This window comes from Epinephelus moara, chromosome 18, assembly GCF_006386435.1.
Source record: "Epinephelus moara isolate mb chromosome 18, YSFRI_EMoa_1.0, whole genome shotgun sequence".
NCBI classification, from domain to species: Eukaryota; Metazoa; Chordata; class Actinopteri; order Perciformes; family Serranidae; genus Epinephelus; species Epinephelus moara.
Window position 1 is genome coordinate 25446712 of NC_065523.1, and position 26239 is coordinate 25472950.

A 26239-nucleotide genomic window follows, 5' to 3' on the forward strand; every position below is an offset into this window, starting at 1 on the left:
ACCACAGGCCTAATGCTAACTACAAAGAAACCGTGACGGCCTAATGTGTTGTGCTTCCCCGTTTGAAGAGTCACATGAATAGCCGAATCTGTCTGTAGGCAGAAGTAGACAAGCCGCCATTACTGCGGTGGCACCACACTTGCAAACACCTGCTTTACACTATAATGCATGCAAAGAATTTCACTTCTAAGCGTTTTTACAAAGGAATCTGCCCATCAGAACCTGTAGAACCAGTCATATGTTGTAATATGGTCAGCAAATGGCATTATAATAAAGATTATAATATAAAAAAACTTAAACTTAGTAATGAAATTTAGTTTAATCAGATAGCTAGCTGTTTTTTTCTGTGCTGGTGTTGCTGAAACAACAACCAACATGTAAAGGGGACAAGGCTCTGCTCCATGAAAACAACTTTCTTAAATTACCATTAGTATTAAATCATCACGTTTCAATCACAGTCTGAGCAACTTCCCGACAAGGGACCAACCAGGGGCCACAAAAGGTCAAGTGGTCTGCCTACACCAGGCCAATGGTGAGCCATCAATCTCATGTCTCTTGCTAGCTTGAGGATGTAATTACTGCATTTTCTGGCTGAAATTCCACTCTTACAGTATTGATTTTTACTATATTACACATTTTCAGATCATTGTGCAAAGAATCGTGGAGTTTAATGATTTAAATCATAAACCAGCGTATCATTTCTGATAGGGTTAATTAGATACTCCACACAGCAGTTTCACATCCATCAACTGTGGAGGTCGGACAAAAGCGGTATGTTAATGTTACTTTTTTACCAAAGTAGAGTCATAACCAATATCAGACCGGTGCTTTGGCATTGAATTACCCGCACATTAACACAGATTACCTTTATGAGGTTGGTCGGTCGGGGCCAATTCTGACTGTTGTTAACCCAGATGAAAAGGGGGGCGGAAATACTCAACCACTACCCTGATGTTGTCTTATCAAGTTACTGTAGCTTATGTGTCACCATCCTACAGTTTAGTATTAGAGCTTAAAGTTCCAGTATGTAAGATTTAGGGTGAAATATTGGCAGAAATGGAATATTATATCCATTACTATGTTTTCTTTAGTGCGTAATCACCTGAAAAAGAATTGTTGTTTTTTTGTCACCTTAGAATGAGCCTACATATGAAGACTGCCACTGTAGTTCTCCTGCACGCTTGGCACATGAAAGCACAAGTTTCAGTTGGTTGCTTTCTGCAACCTCACCACTAGATGCCACTAAATCACACACACTAGACCTTTAATTAAAGCACTGAGGCTCAACAGTTTACACTAGGGTGACCAGAAAACCAAGATAATTAGCTAAAATCTGCAAAGAGCTGAGAGTTACCTTTACTATGCAGGAATAGTAACCCCTGAACCCCAGATTTACTCTTTGAATCTACTTTGGAACAAGCTTTGCGTGCTTGCCGTTTCGCCGCTATATATTTGCGTTTTTTCCGGCACTGTGTCCACAATTCTACTACGGTTTGGCACCTTGTCACTACCCCTTTATAAAGTCCTGACCGCACCTGTGCACCAGGACCTGTAACGCAATCTCTCTGTGGTAATTTAATTAAATATTTATGGGAGCATAGTTCAGTGTGCGGACTATGTTTTTTCTGCCCAGGAACGTCCCTAACACAGCAAAATAAGAAGAAAGTACAAAAATACAGGCAGAGGGCAAAGTCTTTGCACATAATTACGCCGCCACACACTTCTAGTGGGTCATAAGTGATGATTGAGAGGGATTACTTTTGTTTGATACATTGTTTTTAGGAAAATCCTGCATAGTGTATCTTTAAAAATACCTTAGCCACTTCTTCATTTTTGTGATGTAAATTACACTTTAAAGCAGGCAGCAGTCAACAGGTTAAAAGACTGACTTCAGAGCAGCTAAAAATACTCTGAGCTAGACGTATATAGAGACATTTTGTTACCTGTAGCAGCGTGTGTGACATCAGTGACTGAATTTCTGGTAAAAAATATGAACATTTAATCCTGATATAAAACCGGGACTTACGTTTTATGTTATTCTTTGAAGACAAGAGTTTTTTGCTGCAATTGTATTTGCAACTTCTGCTAAACTTTACATCCATTAAATGATATATGTATGTAAACCCACACACACGCACAAAGACACAGACACACACACAAATACACACAGGGCANGGAAAACATGCAAAAAAGTAAGAAATCAGGAAGGGGGCAAACACTTTTTCACACCACTGTATGTATGTAAACCCACACACACGCACAAAGACACAGACACACACACAAATACACACAGGGCATATGGTGCATATTTCAGAGTTGTTTCCTATTCTCTTTCTACTGTAGCTCACAGCAGCTGAAAGAGACAGAGACGGAAAGATAGAGAACAGTGTGTTCTCCCTGTGGGCATAGCTCGGTTGCAACATGTCTTCATTACCGCGGCAATTGTCTTACTATTTTCATCAGTGCTAGGAAAGGCACCTCCGTAACTGTGCCGACATGCGTGCATATTGCAATAGACGAGATAACCGTTCCATTTGCAGTTCAGGAGAGTTTGCTGCTGCCGCCGCCATCATGGTATCTTCCCACTTCAGTTCGAAATCAACTCAGGGAGAAGAGCTGAAATGCATCAAAGCGCTGGAAGCAAGTCAATTCATACCAGTATCAGTGATATCTTTCAGAGGGGCTGTCCTGGTCGACTTGCTAAACCATGTCTTTTTATTCTTACACACAGACAGACAGACAGCAAAGCAAAAGCAAAAGTTTCACTTCTCTAACACCTCAGGAGGGAGACCTCTCTCCTCCTCCTCCTCCTCCTCCTCCTCCTACAGCTTCTCTCTTACACTCACTTCTTTACCTTTCCCACAATCCTTTGATAAAAGTGCACATAAAAAAGAGTCTGTGCTCATCTCTCTGGCCATCCACCTCTCCTTGAGGTTAGCACCTCCTTTATTATTTACTATTAGATCAGTAGACATACATACACACATCGCCTTGTTCTACTAAAGCTGGTGTGTGTGTGTGTGTGTGTGTGTGTGTGTGTGTGTGTGTGGGCACATTCCACATACTGTGTCTTTGCTTATGTATGTCTGTGTGCTTCGTGCCCCTTGTGTATGTATCTGTTCTTACCCTTTTGCTTGTCTGTGAGAGTGTGTGTGTGTATGTGTGTGTGTCCTTGGCTGGAGGCGGTGCAGTGTGAGGTTTGCGCTGCTGTCTGAAGTCGTCCAGCCTCAGTGTCATTAGAGGATCTCTTTAATCCAGACTTTGGGAGAAACTTCTGACAGCACGCTGCAAATAGAAGGCCCTGCCGCACATGAAGAGCAGCTCGGCTCCTAACAAAACACCAAGTTTAAAGAGGCCCCTGGCCTTTTTTCCTCCTCCCACTATTCCCTCCCTTCTTTCTTCTTTGCTTTTTTTCCCTGCCCTCTGTTGCTTTTACTTCACCCCAGGGAAACATGCTTGCCTTATCTGCGCAGGAGGACCACCCAGGAAAGATGACTCAGGCATCGGTGTGTCTGTGCGCCTGTGTGTGTGTGTGTGTGTGTGTGTATGTTTGTGTGCATACAACTGTGGAATTGCACACTCATTTGACTGAGTGTAGCACTCACATTTTTAGAACTTTTGCTGTTAATATTAATGCATGCCTATACCTGCGTGGATCGCTCTGAGCGGTGTGTTTGTTGGTGCTTGCGTGCGCGTGTGCCTCGCTAATCCTTTGAGCCAAAGTTTGGAATGAAAGGCAGAGGCACATTGCTGATGGAGAGGTGAGAGAGGCCTTCAAGCTCCCGACTGTGGGACTGTGCAGCAGAGGTACACCGCTGCCCCGTCTCTTCACTCCGGCCACGTGTTTCTCTCCTTCATGTCTCTCAGTATCTTGCTGTCTCGTATTCTCACCTTTCTGAGCTTTCTCTTCTTTTCTTCCTGATATCCACCTCCCGGCTTATCTTCCCAGGCTTTTTGCTTTGCATTTTTTTTACTTTTTTCCTCCTCCTTACACCTTACGCTTTCATTCTCCACCACCCCCTGCCCCCCCACCTCATCTCTCCCTATGGAAATCTGATTTCCCCCTCTTCCTGGCCTGTTCACAATGATCCCAGTCTGCATGACTGATAAAGACCATATCACCCTGAGCATCTGGAGACACTTTAGCAGGATCCTCTACACTCAGTCATTCACATACTTTCACACACTATAGAAACGACCGGCATCTTGTGCGTATGTGTGTGCCTTCAATACCTGTGTGTATACAGTAAAGATATAAGACCGACAGAAAGTTAGACTGAGAAACTTGGGGTAATAATAATAAAGAGAAAACGGGCCAAAGCTACAGCACCTGCAGTTTTTTGTTGAAGTATGTGTCCAGGATTTATCCATAAATAATTTGAGTTATAATTAGCCATATAAATGTACAAATTCATTAGCATCTGCAATGTTAGCCCCCGGGCTAGCACTGGATTAAAGTCAAAGCCAGACAATGGCATTGAGTCTGCATCAGGAGGGCTTTGCAGGTGTTCACAGGTGTCTGCTTTGTCCATTGTATTGTTTTGTTTTGTTTTCAGTAGTCTTTTTCCTTGAATTAATATTTGTGGCTGCCAGAGTTAGTGTGAAATCTGTTGCTCTGCGCCTGAACACAGTCCTCGATACAGTATAATAAGACCATTATGTCTGACAGCGATGAAGACTAAATATTTCCGAGGCCCTTTCTGACTCACAAAGTGCTTCTATTCATCCGCAGAATCATCCCATATGATTCTATTAATGAACTGACAAGTGTTGAACTTCTACCCTCAGAGTTGTTTTGAGCACATCAGATACAGAACCCACATGAAAGAGACGAACACGTCACCAGTGAGGCCCACTAAGTCAGCCTTACTTCCCAGAAGACCTGGTCCAGAAATGCTGTGTCACAGTGCAGGGAATAAGAAGTGGGTTTTAGAAAGGGGGGGTAGTTAATCAGGGTCTTCCTTCTCAACTGAACTGTTGCCTTAAAAGGAATACTTACTTCACCCACAAAATGATGATTTGTGTATCAGTTGCTCACCCTGTGTTGCGTTGAATTCACAAAGAAACGGAGAAACTATCTTAAAACAACCAGTTACAAATTTTCAAACAACAGGTGCAGTATAATCGAAAGTCTTGTGTATCCAGTCGTACGCTTTGTACTTCCCAAAGACAAGCATTTCCAATGTTTTTACTTTAAACCTCTTGATTTAAAACTGAACTTAAAGTGAAACGGCCATTTTACTTCGCTGAGCACAGGAGCTGCTTATCTACCACTGCTTTGATGTTATTGTGTGTCTTTGGTGAATCCGAACTATACCTTTAAAACACCAAAGTCACACAGTAACACAATCTAACTGACCGAGGCAACGATAGACCAGCAGCTCCGGTGTTCAGTGGTGTAAAATTACTGTTTTTGTCAATGGAGTCTGGTTTTGAAGAGAGCATAGATAACTTTCACTTTTAGCTCAGATTTATATCATAAGGTTTTAGCACAAACAAATGTGTTTGGGAAGTACTGAGCATGTGACTGGATAAATGAGACTTTGATTATACTGAGTTGTGTGGGAGCTTGGAAATGGATGTTTTGATATAGTATTCCTGTTCTGAAACGCGGATATTATGACTTCATTCATCACAAATTTCCCCCAATTTTTTGTTTCTTTGTTCACTGTGGATGCATGTTCTCCTCATGAATTCAACACAACACAGGGTGAGTAATTAATACACAAATGATCATTTGCAGGGTGAAGTATTCCTTTAAAGGCTGGTTGTAGGTGATGTTAGGGTCACAATGGGGTAGTGTTGGAGGAAAGAAGGGTAAAAATTACAAGTACTTACTAGATAATCCACTGACATACAGCAAAAAATACACCTCTCAATTGATTTTATTCCCATTGCCCAAGAAATGTGTCTTTTTGTGCAGCACATTCTGTCACACTCAATCCCTAAACCTCTGATTCAGATGTGGAAAAACTCCATAAGACAGAGGGAAAAAACCTCATACTCTCATGCCTTGGTCACTAAAACCATAACGCTTGTTTAAATGGTGTCAACTCCACTAAAAATGCTTTTCTTGTGTCGTGGAGCCTTTTGATTCACCAATAAACAAAATGAAATGATGAAATCAGAGGCAAGGGGTTGCAATGGATGGAGATGTGGGCTGTGATGGGATCGTGACTGGCTAAGAAATACCCTGATTAATAGGATCAACGCGCTGGAAAACCAGCTGCCTTTCATGCTGCAGAGCTGAAACTGACCTCAACATGCTCCAGAATCATAATAGTCTAGTAATGTGTGTTGATCTAGGATTCCATTCGCCAGAGGCTTAAATTAGCCGCTGCAGAGGAGGGAGGTACATTATAAAGCTGATTATAAGGCTGGTTTACCTGCATCAATGCAGTTCAAGTACAGGTTCGCACTGTGCTGCAATCTTATTAAAAGAATATTATGAAGTGTCATGAAATGAAAATATATAAGGTGACTTTCTATCAGTTTCAGCTACTGTATCCAACAATCTGACAACAAAGGTGTCAACTGTTTTTTCATCTTGCCCCTGCTTTCCTTTTAAGTCAGTAGTTCTCAGAGAGCTGCTACCCTGAAGTTCAACTACGCCCTGAAGCCTAACAGTCTGTGTGTGATTTATGTCAGTGTAGTGGGTTGTAGATCAGGCCGGTCATGCCTATCACCTGGACTGTGTTTCCATCAGCTCTGAGAATCGACAAGGCAACACCTGGCCCTCTCACTCAACTCCACTGGGGAGACACACTGAGGATATTGATGCTAGCCAGTGCCCCCCGTACACTTGTCGGAGGCTCTGTGCATGTGTGTGTGTGTGGAAGTGTAAATGCAAGTCTTTGCTTTTATGTGCAGGTGTGTGTGCGTGCACTTGTGCACAAATCGCTCGCTCTGCTTTTCATGCGCACTAATCAAAGATGAAGTGTCCACATGTGCGCTCGAAACATCTGGTTCTGCGTCGCATGCAGGAACTGCGCCTTTCTTTCCACTGCTATCACTTACAGACGGAGAGTGAAAAGAATATTCTACACACACGTGCACACACACACATAGAGTGCATTTTCTTTTTTCGTCTTTCTTGCCTGAATTTTAGAAAGCAAAATAGATTAAATTCTTTATTGGCGCCCTGAGGGGAAATTTGATCAGTTCAGGTATTTGGAGTACATGTAAGAGAGGCTCTTATCCACTAAATGATACAGTACATCTCTTTTATTACCACCAAAGAAATAATGATCCTTAAAGGAATGCAACTTTACGAAAGCCTAGGAAGTTTGCTAATTCCCTGAGTGAGCAAGTCTCTCTTTCTGCATGCCCTTGTCTAGAAATGAGTTTGGGCTTAATGAGGCCAGCTTGCCAGTAATTACTGTCATGACTTTATTATTAGCCTTTTACCCTGTAAAAACTAATCGCAGGCTGCATCTCTCCTCACTGTCCCTCTGTCCTTCCTTCTGTCTACCTTTCTCAATCCTGTATATTCTCTCGTTGGCTTTGTCCATCTTGATCGCGCTTGTTTCCTCAGATATATCTCTTCCTAGCTCAGATGTAATTGTACATTAATGTATATCACACATCACACAGATCTGGAGTTGCTTTGCTTTTTCCACCACTGACTGCTTCTCCCTTCCCCCAGGCTCTGCAGGAAAAGGTGGAAAGTCTACAGAGGCAGCTGCACGGCTCAGAGAAGAAGCTGCTTAGCAAAGAGCTTGAGACTGAAGAGAAGGTAATGCAGTCACTCTCTTCCTCTCCATCTCCCGCTATCTCTTTTTCACGTTCGTCAGACACTCACAGGAGAGGCAGGCCGTCTCTCACTCAAGCTCATTTGCTCCTCAGCATTACTGTTGCATCACTCCCGCTGCCCTCAGCCTTTTCGTCACACTTCTTTCTGATTCTATTCAGTGCAAACCTCTATTTGACTTATTTTTATTAATCATGCAGTCCTTTTTTTTCCTTCACTGACCCTTTGGACACCCATCTCTGCTCCCCCATCACCTGACGTCCCAAGCCCCTCACCCCTTAGTTGCCATCCTTACTAGACCCTCCAGGGGGCCACAAAGACAAAAAAATGCATTCTTTCCTCCTTCCTGCCCTCCCCTCATCACTCTACCATCTCTCATTCTCCTGTTCGAAGCTACAGATATGCCCCCTCACACATTTCCCAAATTCCTTGAGATTTGGCTTCAAGAGCCAGCGCCTAAGGCCAGGAATGCCACCACCGCCTGTGTTCAGAGGGAAGCCTCTGTGTGTGCACACACTCCCCATTGCTCTCCAGAATGCCCTGTAATCATGCTCTGTTTTGACCTTGACACACACAGAGAAGAAAGCACTAATGACTACACTCACACAGGAGGCTCTTCTTTGTACCCTGGTATGTACACCAAAGGCATTCATCCTCCTGTGTCCCCCTCTGATCCGCCCACTGACCCTTGTACACACTTCACACACTCGTCACACACCTCGGTGTCATCCGTCATAAATCTGCAGGAAGGGGTCAGTGGCTTTTAGGAGCCGTTGGTCACCGACCCAGTCCCAGAGGCGCTGCACGTTGTTTCCTATAACTGAGGAGGAGCTGAACCTTGAACCTGTCTCTTGTAGTGTCAGATCTTTTGTCTGGATAAGGGTTTGAGTTACTCTTTTTTCAGCTTTATATGTTTTGTTAGTGTCATTTACTGCGTGATCCACCACTGACGACACGGTCGATTGATTTATTGGTTTTCCCGCAGATTGCCAAAATCCTTGGACTTGATAACTATTTTGCGGAGTTTAGTTTGCTGTGAAATGTATCTGCTCTCTGGTATTTCTTTCTCAAGGTGAAGAGCAAATGTTTTTATATTTCTAAAGTCAAACACATGGTCAAGTTCCCAGCAACCTCTATGGCATATTGTCTACATATGTTACAACTGCTCATAGTTATTAAGCAAGTGACACAAAGTAAGAGAGAGGTCAGTATTTTTCAGGATCATTCTCAGCATCTCGCACATGACCTCAGATAGATTGTCACAGAAAGGTGTGTAACAGTGAAGTATACTTCAGGCAGATGATGTTGGTTTAATCGAATAGTTCTCCACTTCTTTTGAGATTCTAACACATACTCTGACTTCTACTGTGCAAAGTTTCATGATGTTCATTTTTGATATTTATGCTTTTAGTTAGCACATTAAATCACTCAAAACCCACTCATTGCTTGCGGTCCATAAAGCTTAGTCTTGTATGGCTGAAATGTTTTTAACTGGCGCCAGAAAGAAACACGGATTTTAGTACTCATACCAAAAAATGCCTCTTTCTCATATCAAATGAGCAACATTATGATTTAAATCAGGCAATATGTCAAAGCAAAGAACGGGTAAACAAGACTAAAAATTTGATGAAGCATTTGGTACCAATTTTACGTACTTGACAGTTCTTAATTCTCCGCCACAAACACATCTCACTAATTTATCGCAGATTGTTGTGACAAAGTTGGCAGACGCAAACAGGAAGTGTGCCATAGTCGGATAAGAATGAAGGAATCTCAACGCATCAGCCAACTCGGAGCTAAAAGCGATGCCTCAACAGATAACGGCAGCTGAGGCAGGATCTGGAGTGATGAGATCTGAAGTACACGGTTATAGAAAGAGCTTTTTAATAAGGTGCGGCAACTTATGTTTCAATGTAAAGCATGTCTTCATCATAATAAGAAGAGGCAGTGTAGACATTTGAAATGCCTGTGCCCAGCTGATAGCTGTCTCTCACAGAATAGACAGATTCTTACTTATAGCAAATTTCCTAGAGAGCAGCGTAGAAACATTATAGAAAACAGATCTAGTTGCATTCTTGGTCACAAGATGTCACAGTTTTTCCCAGGAAGTGAGCCGTATCTACCCAATGATCTTTAGTCTCTAGTCATCGCGTAGCTCAGTGGGTAGACAGACTCTTTTCTTGGTCACAGCAATTTGCTGTTTGTTGTGGTATATGAGTGTTACCACAGCAGTGCCTCTACTTAATCTGTTGATGTAGTTGTACCTGTTCAGTTGCGTCTCAGTACCCAGCATCATCCTTCTCCTGTCATTGCACCCTTAAGGCTGATTTATAGTTGTACACAGGCTCTACATAGAGCCTATGCCTTACTCCAGGTTCACACTGCAAACCGAAGCATTGTGAAGTGTGACGATATTCTGTGGAGCGCTGTCTGCTTGTTTTTGGCGCCCCTGTTTAGCAGCTGAGCTCTTCACACTGACCAAGAGCCCAGGCCAGCTCGTGATCCTCAGCGATGGTTTCAGCATCTGGTCCATTTTTTTTCCACGAGCCGCAAGTGAATCTGGCAAGAAAACACACTGAAAATGTTTTGTAAATGATATAAAGTGTAAATTACAAAGGCTTTAAATGATCTATGATAAATTATAGAGTATGCATCCCATGCTTCGACGTATGTCAGTTGTCTCAAAACAGAGAGCGAGAGAGACGGGCAGAGCCACAAACAGCCACACTCACATCAAGCACACAGACACAAACACACAAGCAGACGGAGACAGAGCTCTACATGTACTTTAAACAGAAGAGCAGAATTGCTTCCTGATAGGTGCGGAGAAATGTTCTTCACGTGTGAACTGCCAGGTGACCGCTGTCAGGCAGCTGATTGGGCCACTTCCGTGTCCAGTGTGAACCCGGCAACTGGCAGCCATTGTGAGCATTGGTACTTGTGTGGTGGTGTGTCTGCATCGCTTTGTAATTACACCTCCAAAACACTAGTTGGCGTTCGGGTTTTTATGCCCCTGTTTTGACATTTTTTTATTTTGGTCAGGCGCCCCGAGCGAACTGAGCTACTGCCGCCCCACATTCTGTGAAGTGCTTTAAAGTTTGGTTCAACCACTGCTTGAAACGCACATAAAACATAGCTTCATAACGACAACATGAAACAAAAATGGCTCCATTATAACTCACAAGGTTTACAGACCAAACTTTTGTCTTTAGCTAGACATGTTTTCCCCACATGCACAACTTGCTAATGTTATTAGCATAAGCCTATGACATATTACATTGCATAAATTCGCTTAGGAGCTAGCTAGGCTAACTTATGCAATGTAATATGTCATGGTTTATTCATTTTTTACTTATTTGCAAAAAGTAAATAAAACTTTTTATTTATTTATTTATTTACTTTATTTATTTTTTATTTTTTATTTATTTCACAAAAACTAAACAGGAGGTCTGTGTTTTCGGGACGTGTAGTTCAGGCTACGGCATTAGGTACGCATCTACTCAGGTAGATAGGTACAGCATCGATTAAAGGCATTGTCCCATTGTCACTGTTCCTTAAGACCAGTAGGGTTACCGTTTCTTTGCACAGAGTTAAACATGTGTGTTTGGGTGTGTAGGTGTGTTTGGGCAGCTCTTTCTGTTGGCAGCGAGTCACAGTTCTGCTCCCTGTGGAGAGAGAGACTGTCTGAATCATATATTTACTCCTGACTCCTAACCTCTTCTCACCGAAGGTCAGGTGTATATGAGTGTCAGTTTGAGTGTGTCTGTGTTTTTGAGTGTGCGTGGTGCATGTTAGTAAGAAAACAGCTTTTCTACTGTACAATTTTATTTCGGCGAGTGTTTACAGTACTGTACATCATATGTGCATCCACATTGTTGTGTGCACACAAGTTCATTGTTTTTTTGTGTATGATAATAAACCTCCACTCTCAGTCTCCTCACACTGATATTGCCCTAGTTTATCTGCCAAGACTTGTCTTTGTAATCCGATCCCACACATGCAAAAACAGCCTTTCTGCCCAGACTTCACACAGATGTTGCTTGCCTTACACTTGCAGGGCCCTCGCAGGCTCCCTCACTCTAAAATGGCGGATCAGCAGCTCACTGTGTGGTTCAAATTCTCCTTGAAGAGAGGAGCAGAATGTTGAAGAGTACAGCTCTTTGTATAAATACATAATGATACAGTGGGCACGGTGAACTGTACAAGTTTCAGAAATGTGTTCTCCTGCAACATGGGAGCTTGGTAAAATAAAAAATAAATAATTTCTGTAGATGTTTTCAGTATTGATGCAGACATAAAAATGCAGAGGAGTTGAACTTAAGTTCTGTAGGCTCAGTCGTTTTCCTGTGTGCTGTTTTTGTTGAGGCACATTACATCAGCAGCTACCAATCCATCCCATAGTTCTAACAACTTCAATAAGATCTGTAGCCACTTCTAATCTCCTCCTGCCTTTTTCTCTCTCTTTTTTTTCACTTTTGTGAAGCGGTTTCTTTTTTCTCTCTCCCAGCAAAGCGTTTTTGAATTCAAATCGCTCCTTGGTGAACTCTCTGAGTGCCAACTTAGTGGATGTGGAGGTGCAAACTTTGTGAGTGGCGTCATTTTTGATGTACCCCCTTGTTCCTGACAAGGTTTTTGTCACTTTGGAACAAGGGGGTATATCAAAAATGTCTTTCCAGCAGCTACTCACCCCCCCAACCTGTCCCACGCAAGCTTGCACACACACACACCCCAACTTCATTAGCATACATCAAGCTTCCCAACGATGTGACAAACTTCATTTGAACGTTGAAAGTGTTGAGGGCTTGTTTCTTTCTGCTGGCAGCTGTCAAAAACCACGCCATGTGACAGTACCAAACGCAAGGGAAAGTCAAAACCACAATCTAAAGACTATATATAGATGAAATGTTGTCATTTTAAGATGACTGGGAGGGGAAAACGACTGCCGCTCCTCGCAGTCTTCAAAACTAGAGAATCACGCTTCATCAGGAACAAACAAAATCTCATTTTAAAAAGAGCTGTGGAGATGAAACCTGATTTTTCTCCTGAAAGTCAAAGTCCCTTTTCATTGCTTTGGGAAATAGTGGCACACTTCTTTTTTTTCTCCCTGTGTTTCCCTTCCACTCTTTTCTTCCCTGCTCACTCTCATCTGGAGTCCGTCAATGACCAAAACCTTGTTGAAGATTTGATCAGCAGTATTGTTCAAAGGCACCTGACATCTGTCCTAATGGTGAAGAGGCTTTTTTTTCCCATCATGTGCCACCTGTCAGAAAAACAAACATGCCTTTGCTGTAAAAAGATGTTGAAAGGAGAGAAAAATGTGTGTTTGCGCAAAGAAAAATAGAGATGTGAGAGGAGGGACCTTGGAGGAGGCGGGAGGATGTGGAGCTGAAGGAACAAGTCAGACATCTTTGGGGACTTTGAGAGAAGCTCCTGTTTTGAATTTCAACATCATTGAGAGACACAGTGAAGGCAGACATTTTGAATCAGTATTTTACCCATCATTTTCTGCTCTTTGCTGTATCTGTTAGCTGAGCATACGTTTCCACAACAGAGATGTTGATATAAAAAAAGGCTTCTGCCTCCACCCACACACATTGCATAGTAAACTATGGCTAAGCTTTAGTTAGACATGCTGTGGAAAGATGTGATTGCAAATGCTTTGGTGTGCCACTGTGCTGCAAGAGCAGAACTCTATCATACACCTTCAGGTTACATGCATACTATATGATGCAATGAAACAAAAGCAGTGCTGATTTTGGAATAGGAACAACACAACTTTTACAATGCAAGTGTGAAAGATGATATGTGATAAGTAGGGGTGGGCGAAATATCGAATATATTTGATGTATCCTGGCTTTTTCCACATGGGATGTATAAAATGACAATATCGCAAACACTGAATATAAATTGTCACGTCGTTTATTAAGCCACTGACATGAGACTAGCCTCTGCATTTTGATTCTCTTGCTCTCCTCTACGGATACCAGTGCTTAATTATAACACTAGCTACTTTATTTAACTTTTTTGGAACTGTAGTTCATATAAAATTTGGTATTTTAATAGTCCACACTAGTTTAGAGGAGATTTCAAAATATTGAGATATATATTGTGTATTGCGATGTAGCCTAAAAATATCACGTTATTTTTAAGCAATATCTTCCAGCCCTTGTGATATTTTATTATGCTTTTCTTTTTGTCTCACACTAACAGCTGGACTAGGCATTTAGGTCCGGACTACACGTATACAGATATTTTTTGACCTCAAAATTTATTACCTTCAATGTACAAAATATCTCTGTCCATACTAGAACACAAAAACAACTCCATTCTTCAACTTCGAACGTCTTCATTCGTCTTTGAAGACGTGCAGAAACACTAAGTTTAGATGTAAAGTAGTCATTAGACCAAGCTGTGCTAACAAAACATAAACAATCAGGTAGTCCGCCATTGTTTTTATTAGGGATGTCAACAGTTAATTGTTAATCAGTTAACCATCCAGAATATTTTTACCCAGGTACGCATGCCAGTCGACAGGTTAATTTTGCTACTCTTCAGTTTACTGCACTCTGCACCAACCAGCTCTGGTGAGAGAAGCACCAGTCATTCGATTATTACCGCTAATAACGCCATCCTGCCTATAGCTTTGCTGTGGAAACATTGTGCCCACCCTTCAGTCTTCCCCCAGGTTGCCTGGTGAGAAAGCGGCTCAGTTTTGAGCTGGAAACCCCCCTTTAGCATTGTTAGCTATCACTGTTAGCTCTGTTTGCATCATTAGCAGTGTCAGCAGGGATAATGGTGCTAACATAGTTAAGGGTGCACTGGACTTAAAGCAAAGGCCTTTTGTATTCCACGTAATTTTGTGTTTTGTTTTATTTGTTTGTTTGTTTTCTTCAAAATTAACTTGCAAGTTACCAGTTAATGGGTGTTGGGTTATAAAAAAGGAAAAATTAACCATAATTGACGCCCCTTGTTATTGTTTCACATGTTTATTACCCAGAGCAACAAAGGGCATGTGCGAATTGAGGAGACGACGTCACTGTTTCCCAAACGTTTTGTTTTACACGTCCACATGGATTCAAAGTAACCAGAGAAGGTGTTTCAAAAATCTCCTGTTTAGTGACTTTGAAGTCTGATTGGCTGGACGAGAGGCCAAAACATAGAGGAAAATATTGTAAAATATTTCAAAACTAACTGTGAACTTCTAGATAGAGCCTCAGTGCAGTTAAACCATGAAGTCATAAGGACAAATGCCAGAACCTTACTGTATCACATAATACATTAGCTCCAGTGTTCAGCTTCCCCAAAATGAAAGCAAACATTCATGGCTTGTCCAGTTTGATCAGCATTACGACTGTACGTACAGTAAACAGTCGTCCCTGTTGCTCCCTGTGAGTCCCGGTGAATACCCCGTTGTAGCCTTGCCCATTCTAATGTATGGGAAGGAAAATGGAGACAGCAATGCCACAAAGGAGCTTGTAATTTAGGCAGAGCGGATCTCTCATTGCTGTGGTGACTGCACCATACATGAACCAAGAATGCAAAACTAAGGAGCGTGGCTTTTGAAGAATCTAGACTTATATTCAGAGTGGTTGGTAAGGGATGTGTTTATTCAACCATTGTTTATTGCTTTGGTCTGAGGTAGTGGAGTGTGTTTTGTCTTGGCTTGCCATTTTGTTATGACTACAGAAGCTGCTATAGATAGATAGACTTTTTGAAAATCTGCACTCCCGTAGCTTCAGCTGATTTTTTAACTCCCGGACATTCAAATTAAAGCCTCCGAAACCTCCTTTTTGCCACTTGTTTGAAAAGGTCGCTCTCAAATTATCCTTGACTTCATTCTCACACAGAGAAGAAAAAGGACATATTTCTGTAAACTTAAAAAATGAATAGGGCAGAAGGAGCCCTGAAAAATTGGCAAAGTTGTGGCAGTCTAATCTACTGCACACTGTGCCGAGACAAAGTGAGCTGCTTCATGTTGGGATCATTTATACTGAAGGTTGCTTTGAAGTGCTTCCCAATCCCTTTCATTGTGCCCAGGAAGATTAATTAGCCAAAGCCAGAACAATCAGTTAAATCCACAACAGGAAAATTATTTTAGGAAAACCAATCTTTTTCCCTCCCCCTCACCTCATTCACGCTCTCTTCACATGAAAGACCGGACTGATGAGAGGAGAGGTGGGGAGCGTGGGGATATTCTTAACGTTTGCTGGACTTTGGCTCTGTCAAAGACATTATGGTCGGTGGAAATGCTCAGACTCTCCCCTGGTTACACCTTGAAATATGTGGGTGAAAACTGTTGCTTTTCACAGCCCCCGTTGATCCCTCCAGCTCTGTTAAACTATTCATCAAGCTCCGAATTAATTGATTCGCCAACTCTTTTCAAAATGCTGTAAATGCTTTTTACAGTACTGTAAAAAGCTCTGTGTTTGTGCATGTGTGTGTGCGTCCATTCATGTGTGTTTGTGGGTAAAGGGGGGGGTTGCGCTAACCAAACCCTTTTCAACTTCTATAATCAGACTCTGGTTTAGTGGAGTGTAATTTAGCCCCAGACAGACTTCCTCCAGTCCTCCCCAGTGGAGCTAGCTAGCTAGCTGTTGAGCTGCTGCTGCGTTTGATGTGTTCTGCCCTCCACCACGGCCCTGTCCTCTTCCAAACCCAGCTGTGTCAGGCCCATAAATGCATTGTGTCAGATCTGGCTGTAGTCATCAGCAGCCAGTAGGGGGTGTTGCGCGGAGCGAGTCACGCCGGCCTGCGGACCCCCTGTGGAGATGTGAAGGAGCTGTGAAGAGCGAGGGAATACTCTGAGCCATGAATAAAGAGGGGATACCCACTGTCTGTGTGTGTGCATGTGTGTGTGTGCGCATGTGTGTGTGCCTCCTCCTAGGGAGCTACTCACTTGGGCGCTATGTCTGGAATTGCATACATGACAAGTGTTTATATGAATGGGTAGCAGAAGCACTTATTCAGCAGTGATTTTAATGGATTATTATTTGCTTCATTTGCCTTTAGATGTGTTAAGTTTTTGTCCAAGTATACCAATAAATGACATAAACACAGAGGAAGATCACACATTTTAAGGTCTTAGTGTTTGTGTGTGTGCATGTAAGTGTTGTCTAAATATGTTGATTTATAGATACATATGGATTCTGAATATCTGAAACGGTTTTGATACTCATTTCCCGCAGTGTCGATACTATTGATACTACTTTCTTCAACAGCGAGTTGACACACAACGCTGCAGTTTCCTCTCCTCACTCACTCCACTTGCATTAGGCTTTTGCGGCATGGTTTTATTTTTGTTTTTTTACCCACACATCATTGCCGTTGGAATGTGACAACCTCCAAGGCTTTTAAACTGTTAATAATGTTTTGTTCAGGTGTTCCATCCGAGTTAACCGACACTGTTTGGCCGCTCTGCCTCTGCCTTCTCAGGTGACCCTGGTGCGTCAGGAGTATGAGGAGAAGATCAAAGGTTTGATGCCAGCGGAGCTCAGACAGGAACTGGAGGACACCATTGCCTCTCTGAAAGCTCAGGTGAGAGCTGACTGTTTGCCAGATACAGATCAGATACAGGCAGGACCTGAACAAACATGCTGACATAGTCAATCTGGTGGCTTTGGTTTCAAGAATGTTAAAAAATGTCCGAGGGCTCAGGTTCTCATTTTCAAACTTCAAAATATTTCTCCTGTCTTTTTCTCTTTCATTAATCCATTCCCATTTAACCACAATATGCAGTATATTGTAGAGATTGTCAAGGATTGTTTGTATCTTTGTGTCTCTCAGATACATAATTCGAACATCCTGTATGAAAATGCATGTAGTTATTTGTTTATTGCTGTACCTGTGTACTTTTCCAGTCCTCTTTACAAACCTTGAATGAGCTCTGTACAATATTCAGAATGTATCTGATGAAGAGGTTTTCTGCACATGGTTCTCAACATGGAGGTGGCTCAGACTGCGTCTAGGAGCTAACAGTGCTAAAAGCGCCAACAGAGCTAACAGGGAGAAGCGGAGGGTGGGTACGGCACTTTCGCCATCCTGCCACTGTGGGTCAGGATGGCGTCGTCGTAGTAAATGTGGTGTGAGCGCAGTGCAGAGTGGCGGTAATTAGCTTGCAAGTGCGATACACACACAGGACTCACATGCCCTAACATGCACGAATACCCGAACCATCGACCACAAAAAAAAAAAAAAAGGAAAACTCAGATTACAACACGCTAAGGTAGCGTGACTTTGTTCTCTGCTCAGGACGCCATTACTGCACCAGTGATGTTGATGTTTGATAGTTTTTCAATGTAGTGAGACTACAGGTGATCAATTGAACAAGTCCCCAATAAAATTTGTGTATTTTGATTAAACTATTACACTCTATGTACAAAACATTACACAAACGTCACATCTTGAGTTGAGTCATCTACCCAGTATCAAGTTAATCAGATGTGATATATGACTGCAATATGTGATAATCCAATAGAAATAGAATTTCTATGGAAAAAGCATAAAGATTTAAATAAGCTTACATCTTGAGAAATATGCTCGTTCTCTTTCTGTCTACAGAGAGACTTTTGTTTTCCTTTTACTTATTGAAACTATGAACAGAACAGGATCTTGTCTTGCATGGGATAGATAATATAACAGTAAAAAAAAGAAAACACAGCGCATTCCCTGGACGGAATAGCATCACCGTCATCAACATGAGTAAATACAGCATCTGCTGTCAAAGCAGACTTTGGTAGTCGACGTAAGATTACAAGACCTTCTTAGGATAATATCCTACATGTCGGTTAATTCGGGTACATTTTATGAACCTAAAATTTTAAGGTTATTGTCCCTCAGCGATTTCTAGGGACAACATCAAGCTTTTGAGAGCTTGGGATGACAACAGCTGGGTTGGCAGGCAAGTATCAGATCAGTGCAGAGCACCGGACCAAAGCATGATAACATCCAAAACACAAGTTTCACTCTCAGTAATTTCTGTGACTCGATAAATACTTTTAAAACAAGTACAGTCACACAACATTACTGTTTTCAGTGTTGGGGAAAGTAATTATGTGCATCCCCGGGACGCACCAATAACAAGTTTACTGCATCCTTTCAGAATTTAATGCGTCAAGGGTGCAGCAACATAACTGCCTAGCTATATCTTTACATAGCAAATAGTGTTGATGTTCTGAATGTCATATAGAGCTCATTTAATCTCTCCTGGTCTCTCCATCAGATCATGACTTTTATAACCACATTCATGTAACCAACCATGTTTTTCCTCTGAGCTGTCTCGTACGTATATCATTGGGCCCATTTGGACACCGAATATCAATAAAGGGCTTAATTTTCTTTTACATTGTAAACAAATGAGGGATTTCGGTAATGAGAATGGAACCATGCAGTACAAGTTTTTGTTAAAGGGGCTCATCATAAACCCCTGCCTTGTTCAAATAGGTCTACCAAGATCCCGTTTCAGTGCGCAGACCACAGCTCTGTGATCGGATATGTTTATAAGATGTAATTCATGACCAGAGTGATCTCTCCTCTCATTGACGACGTCTTGGGTTTTGCACATTAAAGTGCATTATTTTTACATGGGCGAAAAAAAAAAAGGTGGGGAGAGTTTTCGTGTCTCTGGAGGCATCCGACCACATTTCATTGGGGTTTTGCATATACTTCACCACCGTGAAGTGCCAAATGAAATGCTAGAACTTTCCTGAGGTCTCCCCCACAGAAAGGAATGTACCCTCGGCTCCAGTACGGTAGTCCCAGAACAATACAGATTCTTTCGGAGCCGTGATTATTCTGCCAGGCTCTAGATGCCGTGTAAATGTAGATGGGGTTTATTTTCACTTCAGCCAAAGACACTTCATAAATAAACTCACACTTTGTAGCCAAACAAAAGAATGGCGCTGCCTGCTCTCGCAGTGCCCTAACCTCAACTAACCTGGCTCATAATCTACCCTCTGTCCCCATGTGCCTTAACCCCGCTGCCCTAATCTCCTGACCCCCAACCCCTGCTGTCCTGACCTCTGGACTCAACAACCAAGCCTTTCTTCCACTTAGCTAACCTCCTCCACCCAAAAGCACAATTGACCCTAAGCCATCATACCTTCTCCACTGATGCACCAGTTTCCGACTTCCCTCGTTCTGATTAAACAACTAAACATAGTCCATTTTTGGAGATTCCTCTGTGCCAAATTTTGCATTGTGTGTCTGTGTTGCAGGTTAACTTCCTTCAGAAGAGAGCCTCTTTGCTACAGGAAGACCTGGATGCCTGTCGCAGCAGGAGGTTAGCATGATTGTTTAGATTGTATAAAAATGTGTGTGCGTATGTGCCTGTACATAGTTCATGTGGAAGTTTGTTCTTCGGCACAGCACAATGCATGTACAGTATGTGCTTGTGTTTTCAGGTAGTGAGTGTGAACATCAAGAATTAGCCATCTGCAGTATACTTTGTAATGCACTATTAATGGCGCAGTTACATTAGATAAAGTCTTGTCTTTGACTATGACAGCTTCCCGTCCTGAGGGCTTTCATTTGCCTCCCATCCATCATACTGTAAGAGCCATTTATGTCTTTATGAAAAGCATCTTATATATGCAGTGATAAGAGGCTTCGTCAAACGACGCTGCCGCTCACATCTCTGCAAACATCTCTCAGGACTGTCAGTCACACACATCACAGTAAATAACCTGTTATTTCACTGTACTCTACCTCACAACTTAAAGTGACGGAGACGTTGAGCATCTCAAAGGAACAGTCAATCACAGAGAGATAGTTTAAAATCCATGATGGTATTCTTTAATATAACTGTGTTATAATGTTGGTTTAATGGTTCAACACTGGAATAATGGGACTTATTCCGTACAGGTAACCATGGGAGAACCACAGCCTGACTCCACACCAGGATATGAAGGATACAGCGTCCAATCAGATGTGAGCATTACTGACTGTTACAAGTATTTTACACACCTCTCATGCCACTGGACCTGCCATCTTTTAGTTTTATGTGCTCTTGGTTTTACTAACATGAATTATTTATTCATTGTCAGATTTTTGCTTTGTCCTGTTGGAAAAAAATATTTATGTTCTGATTACATTGTTCAGTTTTATACTTTTTATATCATTAACTTGTTACCAAAATCCATCATTTTTAATAAAAGACTTTGCATCATTTTCTGTTGTCATGCTATTTTGTTGTTAATTCTGAGCATGTTTTTCATCTACTTCAAATACCTCGTAATTAGTCCCTCAATTAGGGGAAGTCATGCTGTTGCCCTTGTTTTTATATGACCACAACATGCATGTTAACCAAGATTAGCTCTGTAACTTTATACTAAAGTCAAAGACCTTGAATTCCCATCGCCCTCATCACTATTTAGCATCGCCTTTCTGCTCAAGCCCCCATTTGAACTGTAAAGAGTAGTTGGGGGTTTGTGGTTGGTTCAGATAAAGAGCGCTGCGAGTCGATTGTTTGAACCTCAGGCCAAGCGCTACAGTCCTTGGGCCCAGCGTTTCTGCCTCCGCCACCACTTTGTGTTTTACCAACGGCTCCACTCAAACCCAAGCTGAATGACTCAGACGCTTGAGTCCATGAAATGGCCGCCATGTCTCCATGTCTCCTCCGATGTCTCCAGTGTGCGGAGGTTTTATGATGATAATAACATTTGGTGGACCGAGGATGGGCTTCATAATGAGCCCCCATCCATCAGTTTTTTTTTTGTCTCTGGTAGGTGAGGAATGCGTGGGCTTGAATACTGATCATTTCAAAAGGATCCAGTTTTTCCCTGGAAAACAGTTTGTAGGCATTCTTAAATTCCAAAATCAGATTTGATTTCAAAGCGGCCTCTGCACGTGTTTGCATTGGAATTGCTTTCTCTTTACACCCGCAGTTCACGCACTTCCATGTGTTCCCATTGTCCGTGACCTGCTCTGCTGTCTCCAAACGAAACACTATACCCTTCTCTGTATTTATTTGATGTGCTGATTCTGCTGCCCAGGCAAAGAGAGAGGAGAAACAAAAAAAAGAGAGGCGAAAGGCGAGAGGACTGTCAGGCCGACATCTGAGAAACAGGAATTTAGTCTTTCAGCACAAAGCCTTTGTAGAGTCTGTTGTTTCTGGAAGACGTGCACAGAGGATTCAGTATTGCAACACAGCAACATACGTGCATGTGAGGAAATATGTGTGACATTTTTTGCATGTACTGTATACATGTTTACATTCGTGTCAGTATGCTTCAAACTAACGAGAACGTACAACACTGATTTTGTCTGCCCTCATAGCCTCTTCATTCTCCGATAAGTGTCTTTTGCACATCTTGACCCGATCAATTGTACAAATGGACACAGGTATTTTTGCTGTTTTTAAGGGTTCAGTTTCACTTGAAAACCATCTACAGGAGCAGGTAGAGGTGTCAGGAAACAGCTGATAAATACCAGGTTGCCCAGTTTCATGGACTGTCTCCAGATCCAACAGAATTCACGTATACGTCTAGAACAAAGCTGTCTGTGGAAAAAGTAAAGGACAGTATACACAGAGATCAAAAACCTTCCTCAATAAAACCTTCCTTCAGCTTTGGTCTAAACATTTCTAAGCAGCTGAAGTACTTTCAATGACATTGAAATCTTTGGGTGTCGATATGTGTGGATGTTCTCTCTTACAACTTTACCTGCTCCTGATACTTGCTTAAAACAGAAAGCAAGTAACTCTACCCATTAGGCTGCATTCATAGTAATATGTTTTAGTTTTAAAACTTGTTACCTTTATGCCTGGCGTCCACACTGCTCTAGTGTTTTGGAACCCCTAAAATGGAGACCTTTGAAAATGCTGCTGACCCAGTTTTTTAGGGGTTGTGTTTTAGCCTGGATGTGTGTAATGCGAGACTTTTGAAATCGACAAAGCAGACACCCACGTTCGGTTCCCAATTGGGTCTTATCAGTGACAATGTGTCAAGCCAAAACGTTATAGCAAGGTCTACATACCTTTTGTGATTGTATCCTCCTTGTGTGGGTAACACCAGTGTCACAGCTTCACACAAATTTTGCATCCCGTCATTCTCGTCACCTGGCACAAATTTGCGTTTATTTGCATCTTTGCATTGACTTTGTAGCCTATGTAATCTTGCTGCGTGAAACACTCACTTCGAGTTTGTTGTGACCACACCATAAGGCTACGTGCCGATCAGCATTAAGGCCCGTTGCCAATAATAAATACACAGAGTACTTTACTGATCCCCAGAAGGGTAAAAGGGCACACATACTGTATCTGGCAGCGCAAGAACAATGTTGACTAATAGCTTTAGTCTTGTCAACTTCGGTTTAACTCCTCCCTTTTTGTTGAGACTAGAACACTTAAGCGCAGTTCAGACCAAAGATCCACGAAGAGACGACTTGAAACAGGCAACTACTTGCAATGCACCATTCTGCAATGTTCTAAAACCCTGCCGGATCACACCAATGCAACTATATGAGACAGTGTATCATCTCTATGCAACAACCGTCTGAACTTCTGTTCTGGTTTCCAGCTTTTCAGGCTTATTTTGTGGCTGAATATAATTTGTAGATTCTTAAAGTATGAATGAGGATAGTGATAGTGAGATACTGGCTACAGTTGCATTTGTAGGAGTGATGAAATGGTGACAAACAGAAACAAAACGAGCATCAGATGGACTGTATTCATATTAAATATGCCACAATGATATAAGTAAGCATAAGCACATACAGCAAGCAGCAGCAGTGACCCACCATCCAATACTGGCACATGTGAAGATGGAAACAGAGGGCTCGGCGAGGTTGGAGCACCTGCCACAGCAAGGAAACACGTTGTCTGCAGTCATTTTGACTCGACCAGCAGACTTCACTACAAGCTGATTGGCTGTAGGAACAGGTGTCGTGCCTTTCGTTTTAAAACCAGCCACTGGCGATTTGACCAGCGGAGTTGCAGGTGATGGCTTGAGTCGAGCTCAGACGGCCAGTTCACACCGCTGCAACTTTTCTCTGCAGCTAGCTAAAACGGTTTTGTCTCATCAGGAATCGCTGGTCTGAACTGGGCTTTAATTTGCGTTATTTATCTTTGTTCATTACAGGTGACCTTGTGAATATATCCTTCCAACTGTAGTCCTAGTCGTTCAAGGTCGTTCTCTTAAACCTATATTTCCTGATACCCAGAAGCTGTCTAATAAACACTGCAGCACCTGGCTAAAAAAAACTGGCATTGCCACATTCTTTGTGTCAAGCTTGTCCAACCTAGGAACAGTGACTAAGGGGGGCGGGGCTTAGATCAGTCAATTGTAGGACACAGCGCCACTCACGCTCTGTAAAGGATGTTTCAGGAACTGTTAGAGGACCTGACAAACACTTAATTTAAAGCACACTGAGTCTTCAGAGATAACTCAACATGGAACTGCTGATACCGTCGATATAAAGGGCAATGTGTCCTCGCCCCGTGTTTTGCTCATTTACACCCAAACAGGCTCCAGCTTTAACCTCTCCTTTAATCTGTGTTATTACTCTGACATAGTTTCACTCTAATTGATTGTCTACCTCCAAAATAACCTCCATAATTGTGCTTGTGTAAATACAAGCCATGAATGTCATTTCCACACGGCCGCCATGGCCCCATTAAGGATCAAAGCCTTCTCTTCCTCTCGGTTATCTCCACATCAGACAGTGGACTGTTGTGTGACAACAGTAAAGGGCAGTCAGGGAGCTCCCAAGGTTTCCACCATATTCTCACCTCACGCTAGCACTCACGGCTGGTGCAATGTAATTTAGGTGATTTTCATGTGTTAGCTGAAGAATAGTTTTCATGCAGCGTTTAAAAATCATTGCACACGAGATAAAAAAAAACTGCCTCATGGTGCTGAATCAGAAATGTAGAGCAGCTGCAAATACTGCACAGAGGAACTTTAAACCAGTTTTTGTTTTGTATTTTACATCAGAGGGGTTATCTGAGGACGTGAATTCAAAGAGCAGCAGTGATTTCTACTCAATTTCGGTTAATTTGAGGTCATTGACTGCTTCTTTTTGCAGCCTCTTACTAGATCTACACATGTAACGTGTGCTCTGTGTGTGCACGCTTCACTCTGCGCACTCGTGACAGGCCTCTGGGATTGACTGTACATCAGCGTGTGATTGACAAAGTCATTGTGCGTGTGCGTTTGCGTGTGCGTGAGCCATGTGTCACTGGAGCTTTTTATAGCGCTGTATTCTGAGTCAGACCCTAGGAGGCCTACGTTTGGCTGCTGTACGCTGCTTGCATAAATAAACCTGTTTATCGCCAGCACTTCTCACACACACTGATGTCTTCCATCATGTTTTCTGCCTTTGTCTCTCTCCTAGCTCGTATCACTCTCTCTTTGTTGATACGGTATTTATGGCAGTGATTTTTTTTCCTTTTTTCCCCGGTCCTGTCACTCAAGCGCAACCAGAGCTATGAAAAGGATATGCAGCTGTGTGATTTGAGAACAAGTGGGTTAGAGGCGATGTAGCCTCAGTGAAGAAGGCACAGCAGGTTGTGTTTGCGTGATTGTGGCACGAATTTGCCGTCTGCGCTGATAGTGTGGGTTGAGCAGAGGGACAGAAGACCATGCACTAAAGACAGTGTGGGAGGTTTGTCTGTATTATTTGCCCTATGTCTCTGTCTGGGTATCTGGTATCTCTGTCTCGCTCTTTCTTTTTATCTCTCTCAGCTTCTTTTATCATTATAAAGATATTCTTGCACCAGTTGAAGTTGAAAATGTATCTGTCTTTTTGACCTTCCATTCATTAACTTACAAAAAAAAGTCTCCACAGTGCTGTGGATTCTCCTTCTGTCTGTAAGTTTATGAAGTGAGGTCATCGGGGATAGCCGCATTTATTTTTCAATTTGCACTACCCAGCGTCAATTTGCATCTCTTTGTGCCCAGCTGTGCTGTGTCGTGCATACCTTTACATACTTAACTCTAAATGCATCCAAAAAATACTTTTCTAAATTACAGAATTTCAAAATGTATTCATACATTTAGATGTGTTTTCTTTACATCTTTATCTTCCAACATTATGGTCTAAATCATAGTTGCTCAAAGTGGGCTCGCAGGCCAGTGGTGGTCCTTGAACGTGACATGAAATGCACTGCGTATACTTCTAATATCTTATATTTAATACACTACTTGGCTACTGCATCAAATTGCGCCCCCCAGTTAGTGTCTGTCGAGTTAGGAATGACAACTTGTGGCACCTTGTGAGTGATGCAGTAATTATAATCAGTCATCAGGGCTAGTGCTGTTAGCTAAAGTTAGCGATTTCAATGGACACCTCAGCAGTTTAATGTGGAAGCAAGATGGCTAGGCCAACATGTAAAAATGCTGTGTAACTGAGGAGAAAAGCTACTTTCAGGAAAAATTAATTGAACTCCTACTCAACTCAACTCAACTCAAACTTTATTTATAAAGCACATTTAAAACAACCAAGGTTGACCAAAGTGCTGAACAGGTCAATAGAAATAAACAAGCAAATACAATG

General features: G+C 42.2%; 1 protein-coding gene across 3 annotated transcripts in view; it reads left to right on the plus strand.

Moving 5' to 3' along the window:
• Positions 1–20910, plus strand: part of cep112 (centrosomal protein 112) — a 139795-nt gene extending 118885 nt beyond the window's left edge. For all 3 annotated transcript variants that reach the window (XM_050068624.1, XM_050068626.1, XM_050068627.1), the window contains 4 exons: positions 7646–7735; positions 17183–17284; positions 19963–20027; positions 20609–20910. In XM_050068624.1, the coding sequence (XP_049924581.1) occupies positions 7646–7735; positions 17183–17284; positions 19963–20027; positions 20609–20612 (261 nt within the window). In that variant the 3' untranslated portion in view covers positions 20613–20910. The remainder of the gene's footprint in view (positions 1–7645; positions 7736–17182; positions 17285–19962; positions 20028–20608) is intronic.
• The last annotated feature ends 5329 nt before the right edge of the window (positions 20911–26239 follow it).